The 12,060-nt window shown below is 39.6% G+C and overlaps 2 protein-coding genes across 2 annotated transcripts in view; one reads left to right on the forward strand and one right to left on the reverse strand.

Annotated features, from left to right (window-relative positions):
* The window catches only part of LOC143346439 (fibrillin-2), a 40,520-nt gene extending 32,358 nt beyond the window's left edge, over window positions 1–8,162 (forward strand). The window contains exons 29-42 of the mRNA XM_076774526.1: window positions 379–524; window positions 653–761; window positions 999–1,277; window positions 1,411–1,836; window positions 2,254–2,502; window positions 2,559–2,762; window positions 2,866–2,991; window positions 3,163–3,402; window positions 3,579–3,751; window positions 3,961–4,155; window positions 4,236–4,340; window positions 6,111–6,263; window positions 6,369–6,572; window positions 6,659–8,162. Coding sequence (XP_076630641.1) covers window positions 379–524; window positions 653–761; window positions 999–1,277; window positions 1,411–1,836; window positions 2,254–2,502; window positions 2,559–2,762; window positions 2,866–2,991; window positions 3,163–3,402; window positions 3,579–3,751; window positions 3,961–4,155; window positions 4,236–4,340; window positions 6,111–6,263; window positions 6,369–6,572; window positions 6,659–6,880 — 2,831 coding nt within the window. The 3' untranslated portion in view covers window positions 6,881–8,162. The remainder of the gene's footprint in view (window positions 1–378; window positions 525–652; window positions 762–998; window positions 1,278–1,410; window positions 1,837–2,253; window positions 2,503–2,558; window positions 2,763–2,865; window positions 2,992–3,162; window positions 3,403–3,578; window positions 3,752–3,960; window positions 4,156–4,235; window positions 4,341–6,110; window positions 6,264–6,368; window positions 6,573–6,658) is intronic.
* A 57-nt stretch (window positions 8,163–8,219) lies between these two features.
* LOC143347218 (galactose mutarotase) lies at window positions 8,220–11,834 on the reverse strand. The gene is made up of 7 exons (XM_076776217.1): window positions 11,737–11,834; window positions 11,361–11,491; window positions 11,055–11,248; window positions 10,599–10,772; window positions 10,011–10,252; window positions 8,490–8,637; window positions 8,220–8,420 (listed from the first exon to the last, which is right to left on the reverse strand). The coding sequence occupies exons 1-7, from the start codon at window positions 11,832–11,834 to the stop codon at window positions 8,220–8,222; spliced, it is 1,188 nt and encodes a 395-aa protein (XP_076632332.1).
* Between the last annotated feature and the right edge of the window lie 226 nt (window positions 11,835–12,060).

A 12,060-nucleotide genomic window follows, 5' to 3' on the forward strand; every position in this document is an offset into this window, starting at 1 on the left:
AGAGGTTGTTTAAGTTGCCGTTTTTCTGATTTCGAATTCTTTAAAAAAATACGGGCTTCCGAAGTTTACGATTTTGGTGAAAATGGCGAAAAAAGCGATCGATTTGGAATGATCCTAAATTAATATTACAATAGATGCAATACGAAAGCGCAAAGTTATTTATTTCTTTAATATTCCTTGGAAGATGGAGGCCGTACAATACAACATTTTTTTATGCGTCACGCGATAGCAAATTACAAGAATCCACGGTGTGAGATCGTTTATTCGATATCAGATCCTTCTGTACAGCGTGACTTTCGTTCGAAACAATGATCTTATACAGTTTCGGGAATAATTAACGTGCTGGTAGTTACTGTACCACTATAAATTGTGAGACAGATATCGACGAGTGTCGAATTATGCCCTTCCTCTGTCGCAACGGGAGATGTCGAAACACGATCGGTGCCTTCAATTGCGAGTGTGCCGATGGTTACGTGTTAGCTCAAGACGGACAACATTGCAGGGATATCGACGAGTGTCACGAGGTAGGTACTTTAACAATTTCAAGGAGTTGTCGATACACTTCTTAACACAATAATTTTGTTTAATTTTTATTAAATTTATTCGATTATTCAAAATTACCATTCGATAAACTAATTAACAATTGCGTTAGATACCTGGGCTCTGTCTATCACCAGGAAAGTGTCAAAACTTAATGGGATCTTACATATGCGCTTGTCCACCTGGTTACGAGTTGGATTACACGAGGAAGAAATGCGTGGGTAGGTAAAAATTACATAAATAAAATTTTTGCAAAATTATATAGGATCTGTCCCAGAAGTTCGCGTGGACGATATCTCTGTAAATATAAATTTATTACAAAACACCTATTTTTTGGATTCTTTTGGGCGACTACAGTAACGATTTGTAAAATGAACATCGCGTCGGAGTTGATGTGTTCATTTTTCATACGTTGAAGGGGAATTTCGACAGAAATAAATTGATATTCACGCTCGTAGACGTCGACGAATGCGTGGAGACTCCGGGAATCTGTGAGAACGGTCGTTGCCTGAACACGGAAGGTGGAGTGATCTGCGACTGTCCGGTTGGATTCCAATTGAGCGACAAACCGAATTCGATGCGGTGCATCGACGTAAGGGAGGAATCTTGTTACGACAGTTACACGCGAGGACGTTGCGGTTACCCTCGAACCGGTGGAATGACGAAGAAACATTGTTGCTGTACAATGGGAAAGGCTTGGGGAAGATATTGCGAGCAATGTCCTCCCGATAATAGCGGTAATTATTCTTTTCTATCTAGAGACGAGTACTTGGGACATCCAAGTATAACTCTACGCGAGTAACGGATCAAGGTGTTTGCACGAGCCAAATCCACTCGATGAATCTCTAACGATAAATTGTCTCCATCCAGAGGAGTTCAGAAGACTGTGCCCCGAGGGACCAGGAAGGGACGACACTGGTATCGATCTGAACGAGTGCCTCTTCATGCCAGACGCTTGCTCCGGCGGCGAGTGTATAAACACCGATGGCTCCTTCAGGTGCGAGTGTCCCTCGGGATACGTCCTGGATGCGAGCGGTAGACACTGCGTCGACAATAACGAGTGCCAGGCCGTCCAGAACATATGCGGCAACGGGACCTGCACGAACATCGACGGTGGCTTCGAGTGTTTCTGCAACGAGGGCTTCACTCCCGGAGTGAACCAAGTGTGCGAGGACGTGAACGAGTGCCTGGAGATTGGCAATCAGTGTGCCTTCAGGTGCCACAATGCGCCTGGTTCCTTCAGATGCATTTGTCCTTACGGGTACACTTTGGCTCCCGATGGACGACACTGCATAGGTACGGTTAAACTTCTTCACGAATCTCTGCTGCACTCGTCGATACGTACTGTGCGTTCGCGAGAAGTTGGCTAGCGAAAGGAATGCGCGGCTCTGATTGGTTCCCCGCTCTAGGCGTGGGCGGAGCAACGGATCCCGCTAGCCAACTTCTCGCGAACACACTATACATAGTTCACAATAAACGTGACGTTTTAGAATCGTCGTTGAAACTAAGTAGTAGACTGTTACTTCTAGTATTACCGATGAGTAGTCTTCGAATGTTCATGCACAATAAATATGTGAAAAGCATATGCTATACAGGAGACTCAAATATAGAGGAAATTGTTCGTTCGAGGTTGAGGTCTCCTCTTTATTTATTCCTCCCACTTTTCTGGCGTTTCTCTACTAACTTCTGAATGGGGTTTTATTATCGTTTCAGACGTGGACGAGTGCGCGACGCCGGCGAACAACTGCAGGTACCAGTGCAAGAACCTGATCGGGTCCTTCATGTGCATCTGTCCACCCGGATATCAGCAAATCGGGATGACCGACGAGTGCAAGGACATCAACGAGTGCGCCATCAACTCTGGTCTGTGTCGAAACGGACGTTGCGTGAACGTGGAGGGTAGTTATCAGTGTCTCTGTTACGACGGCTTCCAGGAAAGTCAAGACGGAAAATCTTGCATAGGTAATTAGAACTAAATACGGATTGTGAGATACGTTTTGAGTGAAATCCTCTTACAGATCGCAGAGTGGGTTACTGTTTCTTGCAAACGATCGGTGGTAGATGCACCGCTAGAACTTCCGATTTGAGGACAGTCACGAAAGCAGACTGTTGTTGCACGATGGGGGCGGCTTGGGGACCTCATTGCGAGATTTGTCCGTCCAAGGACTCCGAGAACTATAACGAACTGTGTTTGGACAAAGGTTTCTCCGTGGATGGTCAAGGTACTTGCATTTTCTTAAGGGTTATTCGTAAAATTTAGATTGGATATACTTTGGTATACTTTGTCTTGCCACGTAATTAGGAATTACGAACGTTTTCTTTCAGATATCGACGAATGCAAGACGATTCCTGACTTGTGTAAGAACGGATTGTGCATCAATACACTAGGTTCCTACAGATGCGTTTGCAATAAGGGCTACAAGCCTGACAAGTCCGGAACCCAATGTGTCGGTGAGTATTTTTATTTAAGGTCACCTATATGCATTGTTAAAAATAAATTTGCGGATAGTTTCAAAGAAGACGAGGAGAAAATTCGAAAGCTATTCGCACGAACCATTTTGTCGTTGTTTCAAACGATGATTAAGATTCGCCTGTCGCTAAGTATTATATTTTCAATTGTAGATATAAACGAATGCGAGGTTACGCCGAAGCCCTGCAAGTACAACTGCCAGAATACGGAGGGAAGTTTCACATGTTCCTGTCCAGCTGGTTTCATTCTGAATCCTGACGGCGTCAGTTGCAGAGATCTAGACGAATGCGCGACCGGAAATCACCTGTGCCAACAAAACTGCGTCAACACTCAAGGCAGCTACACTTGCGGCTGCCAGGAGGGTTACAATCAGGATGGCGACACTTGTCACGGTTTGTGATTACTATAAATAATGCAGCGTGTTAATAAGATGAATCTAAACTTTTATAGATATTTTATTCTAAAGTCTTAGGCCTCTTTTTTTTTAATATTCTGTTCTTCAACTGAGTATCAGATACACTGTTTTAATTCTTTGTCATTGGAGGTACATAATTTTTTGTTTCTCTAGACATAAACGAGTGCGAACAACATGGAACTTGCCCTAAACCAGGCACTTGCATCAACACACTCGGTAGTTTCCGGTGCATTTGCCCGAGAGGATTCAAGCTCGATCAGGCTGGCAGATTTTGCGTGGATCAGAATGAGTGCGCTGATGACACGTCGTGTGAACACGGTTGCCAGGTAAATTCTGTTGTTCATTAAATATAGCGTATATATTTTATTTTTATCGATTTCCTGACAAGCCATCGAGTAATAATAATTTTATTCTAGGTCGTTACCGTGCATCAGCATCGACTCTGAAATGTTACTAAATGCTTGTCGCTTCACGTCTTTCAAATCTCAGAGAAACCTCGTTTAATCGACGCTTCTTTTCGTTCTGTTAATTATAGAACTATATGGGAAGCTATCGTTGCGGTTGCCCCGACGGGTTCGTTCAGCATCTCTACTACAATCAGTGTATTGACGAGAACGAATGCAGTACATCCCCTTGCGGAGACAATACCTGTATCAACACAATTGGTAGCTACAAGTGCGGTTGTCCGGATGGTTACCAGTTCGACTCTAAAGTGCAAATGTGCATTCAGGTAATGTTTCGAGCCTTATCTAATAACTGTAGGACCTGCATTACGTCTTGAAAAATCTAAGAGCAATTTAATGGATTTAGGTAAGCGCTGGATGCATCGGAAGTCCCTGTGCATTCGGATGCACCCCCAATGGCCCGAGTGGTTTTATTTGCGGATGTCCGACTGGCTATCAGCGAATTGGACAGGTTGGTAACACGAAATTCTCGCTTGTTATCCAACCATTTATTTACTACGTTTATTCCATTCAACAATTATTCGGATAAACCGTTATTCGTTCAACGTGGAACTTTGATCGTAACATTTATTAAGTTTCCTTTGAATCGCAGCGAGGGGCTTACGAAAAATACAGGATGTTCGGCCACCTCTGGGAAAAATTTTAATAGGGGATTCTTGAGGCCAAAATAAGACGAAAATCAAGAATACCAATTTGTTGATGGAGGCTTCGTTAAAAAGTTATTAACGTTTAAAGTTCCGCCCGTACTGAATTTTTTTCTTAAAAATGCGCAGGATTTCGGGGGTATGTCGATTCACCAAAAATGATTGTAATTGACCCCCGGAACTGAAAATAATTTTTCCAGAATGATTTGAAACTTTTCATTTTCGCCGAAAAATTTAAGCACCTACCCCCTGTCGATTTTTCTTAAAAATTCCTTTTTCATTTTTAGTAATTTTGTTTGACACCCTACAGAAGAGTTGTCTAATACTTTCTTGTAGGTACCCATGAGCTCTACTTCAGAAAAAAGTTTCATTGAAATATATTCACAATTGTAGGAGTTATGGCTGTTTGAAAAGTGGACCATTTTTATGGCGTTTTTCTCATTTTACGGGGTCACGGATCAACTTTTCGAATATTTTTGCGATTTGTACATATTCTCCACCAAAATACGCGTAGTTTGCTTTTTTAAACATTAAAATCGTCCAATCCGTTCAGAAGTTATGACGTTTTAAAGGTTCGCATGAAAATTCGGGCAGACATTTCTGGCCAGAAATTATATTTTCGGTAAGGAATTTTTTTCTCGAAACTGAGTAGGATTTCGGGGGTATGTCTGTTGACCAAAAATGATTGTAATTGACCCCCGGAACTGAAAATAATTTTTCCAGAATGATATGAAACTTTTCATTTTCGCCGAAAAATTTAAGCACCTACCCCCTGTCGATTTTTCTTAAAAATTCCTTTTTCATTTTTATTAATTTTGTTTGGCACCCTACAGAAAAGTTGTCTAATACTTTTTTGTAGGTACCCATGGGCTCTACTTCAGAAAAAAGTTTCATTGAAATATATTCACAATTGTAGGAGTTATGGCTGTTTGAAAATTGGACCATTTTTATGCGGTTTTTCTCATTTTGCGGGGTCAAGGACCAACTTTTCGAATATTTTTGCGATTTGTACATATTCTCCACCAAAATACGCGTAGTTTGCTTTTTTAAACATTAAAATCGTCCAATCCGTTCAGAAGTTATGACGTTTTAAAGATACGCATGAAATTTCAGTGAAACATATCAACGCTGTGGTCAGACATGAAATTTTCGGTAATGAATTTTTTTCTCGAAAGTGAGTAGGATTTCGGGGGTATGTCTGTTGACCAAAAATGCTTGCAATTAACCCCTGCAACTAAAAATAATTTTTCCAATACGATTCGAAAGTCTTTTTTTTCACCCAAATCTTTCAGCACTTACTCGAATTTTTTTCTCGAAAGTGAATAGGATTTCGGTAGTATGTGTATTCACCAAAAATGATTGTAATTGACCCCCGCAACCAAAAATAATTTTTCCAGACGATTTGAAATTTTTGAATTTAATTGTTAATAACTTTTTAACGAAGCCTCCATCCACAAATTGGTATTCTTGATTTTCGTCTTATTTTGGCCTCTAGAATCCTCTATTAAAATTTTTTCCAGGGGTGGCCGAACACTTTGTATAATAACTGTTTCTGTTTTCCAATTTTAATAAATCAGGGCCACTGTTTGTCAACGATTACCCCATTATCACAAGGAAACTACGGCGAAGATATTAGCAACGCGCCCACATTCGTGATAAATCCAGATCCTTATCACATACCACCAGCAGACGACAAGACGATATCGACAGAGGGTTGTTTCACTTGCAAGGTATATTATTTAAATGTTATCTTATTCCCTGTTATATAATTTGTCACCCCTCTCATTTCGATATTCAAATTAATAACAAAGTATCGAACAATTTTTTCGAAACAGATCAATGGCAAAGGAAGACACAGAAGAGGCGCGCGAATTAGATCGATGGAAGAGAAAGCGATTTCACGTAGAAGCGAAATCGCGAAGAAACGAATCCCAAGAACAGCGAACAGACACCACCATGGCGAAGAATTCGTTCTGAAGATCAGTTTGCGGCAGACGAAGCACAGGAAGAGAATTCTTAAACTGCAACCCGCTGTCAAGGTTCGTTTCGAGGGTCTGAAAAATATTTTTTAAAGTCCCGTTGAAGTTTAATTCGCCAGCAAGCAATGATTTCTACTTTTTTCTAGGACGAGGAGATGGAATACACGATAGCCAAAGGCGACAAGGACGATCACTTTGAGATCGCGAAAGATTACGGTATTTGGGCCCTCCATTTCCGCAGTCGATTGAAGGAACCCGGTGAATTCCGCTTGGTTATTCACGGACGCTCGAAAAACGGCATCGCCGAGGAGAACGAAGTCTGGGAAAGGCCTCTGACCCTCAGAGTTCACGTAATAGTGACGGAGTAACGTTTAGGGGTTCAACGTTTCGGTTCCATTAGTCAATTTTCTCATTGCAACGCGAGACACCGAAACAAAAACAATCCCGAACGAGGGAAAACGAGAGCACGCTGGGCCGAGTATTACAGGCAGGAATTATTCTGACATCGGTTCGATCCTGCGGAGAAATCGCGAATGCTTTAAATTTGTGTTCATTTGTAACCAGACTTGCGTCGTTTCACTGCCAAATAATTGTGTTTCTTTTTTTTTCCTTTACGTAGAGCGTCGCTGGTGCACAGCTGCAACTGACACTCTTCTTTAACACTGCCTTTGCCTAATATGTTTTATATTTTCTTCGTTTCTTTTTTAAGCTATTTTAGTCGACATTTGACGCTGACATTCCTCGAGACGTCCGAGGTTTTGTAATCAAGACGGGTCAAAGCCTTTGTAGTTTCATGTCAGATGGACGATAACGCGTCCCGTGTCGCGCTGATATTGTCACCCACGAATTTCAGAATTTTTTTAAATTTTTTCACGCGTTATCCGATGACTCAAATATTACTATATTTATTAACAATGTAAATTCACAGACCCACAATAGAAATGCATTGTATACAGCAATTCTCGATTAATGATACAACGATGCGTTTCATAACTCACGTTTTTCACGCGACGACACGCGACGCGTTAATTCCCCGATTGAAATTCGAAACTCGGGGATGAATTTAAACGATGGGTGCCAAGAAATCGAGTACGTGGAAACTTGAAACTGCCTTCAGAATGTCTGCCATAAGTTACTGCCCGCAAATAACATAAAAAATATTACACGTAGAAATAACACTTTAGGGATGTACAAAAGGAAATGAATTTTTTTATTACGCCTAAGATAAATCGAGAAATGTATACATACACAGATATAGCTTTATATATTTATAAACGTTTATGGACAACCAGCTAGTAACGGAGCAAATCGATACACGCTGATGTAGAAATTGCGGACCACGAACGGATGCTTCCACAGTTTGACCACAGTTTTCGTGACACCTTCAGAATGGAGTTACTTCACGATAATAAAGAGAATTACATAAGGATAGTAACGATAATCGACCCGATAGTATGTACAATTTAATTAGCGGCGAATGCTGTGCAGCCCTAATTATCTCATTAAGTAGCAAACGCGGGGCGAAACACGCGATTGCCGTTACGATAAATATGTGAATAGAAATTATTATGGATAGTTTTGTACAATTAGCGCGTATGCGAAGATTATTCCAGCCGAGATTGGTTCACAAATATATGTATTATAAATCTACACGATCGTTTATTGATTAATATCGATCAACGTCGTCGTTTTGAACTTTCGACGTCTTCAAATTTCTGAAAGCAAACCGAATTTGTACGTTATGTCGTGCGCGTAAACTTTGCCGGGATAAAGTACGCTGCAAGGAAAATCGCATATGTTGATGGCGTCGGGGTAGTTTTGTGGCGATAAAACGAATCCACCGTGCCTTCGATATCGAACACCGTCTTTTCCCCAAATTTCTTTACTCATCTCGTTGATATTTCCCGTCTAAAGTAAATTATATTCGATAAATATATTTCAGAAACTCGTGGATAGATTAAATGAAGGTTGTCTAACGTAATCCTCGTCGCCACAGTCGCAGTAATCTTCGAAATCGGGAGGGTAAACGAGATCGGGATCTGGTAAATCGTTTCCAGTAGAGAATTGTAAACCTGGCTGATTGGAATATATTTCTAAAGTTCTTCCCGAAGCAGGATGCAAAACTCTTCGATGGAAAATAAAAAATGTAATATTAACATACGTGCAAGTAAGCGAGAAAATATTAAATTCATCATAACAGGTGTGTACGTTGGATTAATTTCTCCGAAGTTTACTTTGCATTATTTACTTATCGTCTTACGGTTTCGCCTACGTCAACTAAATTGATCGAGTGAGAACTAAAATTAATAATTTTTTGAAATTATAGTCTATCGATAGATTAAATTAATAGACTAACGCAAATACGAGGTAGGTATTTCAGTTTCTATGGCACGATGTCTCGTTAAATTATAGCACGGGTGAGGTATATGAGTACCTTATCACAATCCGTTCAGGAGTTATGATGTTTTAAACATAGGCGTGAAATTTCAAGGAATCATTTCAGGCCTCCGATAATATTTTCCGTAATGAATTTTTTTCTCGACAGTGCATAGGATATCGAGGGTATGTCTATTCATCAAAAAAGATTGTAATTAACCCCCACAACTGAAAATAATTTTTTTAGAATGATTTGACATTTTTCAATTTCGTCGAAAAATTTGTCCACTTATTAAATTTTTTTCTCGAAACTGAGTAGGATTTCGGGGGTATGTCTGTTGACCAAAAATGGTTGTATTTGACCCCAGAACCTAGAAATAATTTTTTTAGAAAGATTTGAAATTTTTTTTTTCGCCGAGAAATTTAGGCACCTACCCCCTGTCAATTTTTCTTAAAAATTCCTTTTTCATTTTTATTAATTTTGTTTGGCACCCTACAGAAAAGTTGTCTAATACTTTTTTGTAGGTACCCATGGGCTCTACTTCAGAAAAAAGTTTCATTGAAATATATTCACAATTGTAGGAGTTATAGCTGTTTGAAAATTGGACCATTTTTATGGGGTTTTTCTCATTTTGCGGGGTCAAGGACCAACTTTTCGAATATTTTTGCGATTTGTACATATTCTCCACCAAAATACGCGTAGTTTGCTTTTTTAAACATTAAAATCGTCCAATCCGTTCAGAAGTTATGACGTGTTAAAGATTCGCATGAAAATTTGGGCAGACATTTCTGGCCAGAAATTATATTTTCGGTAAGGAATTTTTTTCTCGAAACTGAGTAGGATTTCGGGGGTATGTGTATTCACCACAAATGATTGTAATTGACCCCCGCAACCGAAAATAATTTTTTTAGAATGATTTGGCATTTTTTAATTTCTCATCAATGAGAAGAGGTCACTAAAATCATCTTTGAATTTTCAGGTCGGTATGGCAATCCGATTGGGCCACGAAAATCCATAAAGTGTGAAGTGTACACGCGTACCTCGTCACTGATTATAATTCTATTCTATACTTCGTTTACGATTAAATGTACTCACCGACGATTCGATGTTTGATGACTTACCTAGCGTGAAAACGATAAGACCAGCAGCTGGGATTGGTGATGCAGAGATTTTGGTTGTAACCACCACCCGGTACGTTGTAAAGCTGTTTCTTGGTTAACTGAGTCGGTAAGCGTAGGTCGAATACTGTACTGTCGACAGGATGTATAGCACCTGTCGGCAAATTGTCTTTGATGTCTGCAAACGTCCAACTTCCGGCGTTGATGGACACCACGTGTTTCTTCAATTCGCTTGGACCAGTAGCCTATAATGATTGCAACGGTTTCGTATGAATTCAACTTGTTAATTCCATTAGTTGCACAGTTAAAAATATAATACTTTTTGTGTAAAAAGTTCATTTTTAATTTATATACTAGTGTATATAATTCATGCGTTTGAGCAGTCTCCATTATGAGTCGTGAATTCATACATTAAACTGATAATGATATTTGTTGCATAACGACTAAAACGACTTATAATTGTTTACGTTATTACTACTAACAACGGAAACAAAATTATTCTCGAGACTTTATTATTGCACCTCGTATTGTGACTTCAAATTTTAGCATACGTACAACAACCACTTCAATATAGAAATTAGAAAATCTTACGTGTCCTGCAAGATTCATTAAGCAATTGGTAGTGATGTTAGCAGGTGTCGGTTGAGTTGCAGTTGCACGGATGTTAATGTGAAGTTGATTGTCATCCGTCCAGGAGTATTTAACCTGTGTCAACATATCTCCTGGATATCCCTCGCTGTTTGCTCGGCTCAAATGAGACATTACCTGTTTGAATGCTGTGATTAATTATAATTTAAAAAAAAAAAAGAGGAACCATTCAGGTATCATAGTGGAATTGTTCAACGCGTTGACTGCCTACTACGAGTTACCACATAGCTAACGATTTGTCACTATCTACGTGTAAATAACGAACAATGAGCGTTTGGACCGAATATTTCATTCATAAAAAATAAATTGATTACCAAGTCGTCTCGTAGTTGGCATCTGTGCGAAGAATTGCATTGAGAATTACATGATACTACTCATTTATATTAATTGTGCTCGCACCACATGCTTGCGCAATATGTGAGACTGCCAGTTAATGTTGTCGAATGCAAAAAATCCGCCATTGAAATGACTCGAGCCATCCCTGTCATTGGTCGTTAAGACGTGATTCTTATTGTTCACTCTAAATTTACCGCTTGAAATTCGATTCACGACTCGTCCGATTATGCTTCCTATGTACCTGTTCTCCAAATATCCTGATTATATTTGCATGAGTGTTACGAATCCTCCAACGTAGTAAGTCGATTGTTATTTTGTAAAGGACGAGCGCGCACGTGATCGTTGGTTTCAGAAAATAACAATTTTTACCTTCTATATCGTCGAATCCTAAAACGACGTCGCCTAAAATGCCCGATTTGTTTGGAATTTTTATGGATTGGATACCAGCGCCCCAGGAAATCAGTTGTACCGATGCTTTGTGTTTGTTAGTTAGTGTATATCTGACGAAAGGAACAATTAAAAATATAATGGCTCAAAACGTCACCCAGTAAACTTTGAGTCCATTTGGACCCATGCAAACTATTTCTTTCAGAGTCGTGAAGTTTTGGTTTTTAACAATAAATAACAATAATAATATTAGTACTGAGTTAACTACATTAATAGATAAAGATATGGGTCAAAATGATCTCGGAATTCGCCGTAATCTACGTATTATTTTTCACGATAGTCGATGTTTCTGTTCTACCTTCTAACAATTTCGAATGGTCTATTGTGCTTGTTACGATTAGGCCTGGGAACAAGCCCGAAACCATCTTCCTCGATGAAGGTACCGGATATGGACATGATGCAGCACAAATAAGAATTTTAACGCCTTTTTCCAACCGAATCAAATCTTCACGATAAATTTATGTTACTTACATCTGTAATGTTTTCTTTTTTTGGAATTTTCCACAATGTTGTAACAAAAATTTTGATCGCCGACCGTGTCAACGAGGTTACGATCTAAAACACCTGTAAAAAGGAACAACTTCGCGCCGAGAACACGACGGAAGCAAACAAACGCACGCGT

This window comes from Colletes latitarsis, chromosome 10 (genome assembly GCF_051014445.1).
Source record: "Colletes latitarsis isolate SP2378_abdomen chromosome 10, iyColLati1, whole genome shotgun sequence".
Lineage (NCBI taxonomy): Eukaryota > Metazoa > Arthropoda > Insecta > Hymenoptera > Colletidae > Colletes > Colletes latitarsis.

Bases quoted from the DNA above. Each gene is read 5' to 3' on its own strand.
- LOC143347218 (XM_076776217.1), bottom strand. From the start codon at position 11,834: ATGTCCATATCCGGTACCTTCATCGAGGAAGATGGTTTCGGGCTTGTT. The intron at 10,773-11,054 runs GTGCGAGCACAA...GCATTCAAACAG, and splicing joins ACATATTGCGCAAGCATGTG to GTAATGTCTCATTTGAGCCG. The intron at 8,638-10,010 runs GTAAGTCATCAA...TTTCCATCGAAG, and splicing joins TCTTATCGTTTTCACGCTAG to AGTTTTGCATCCTGCTTCGG.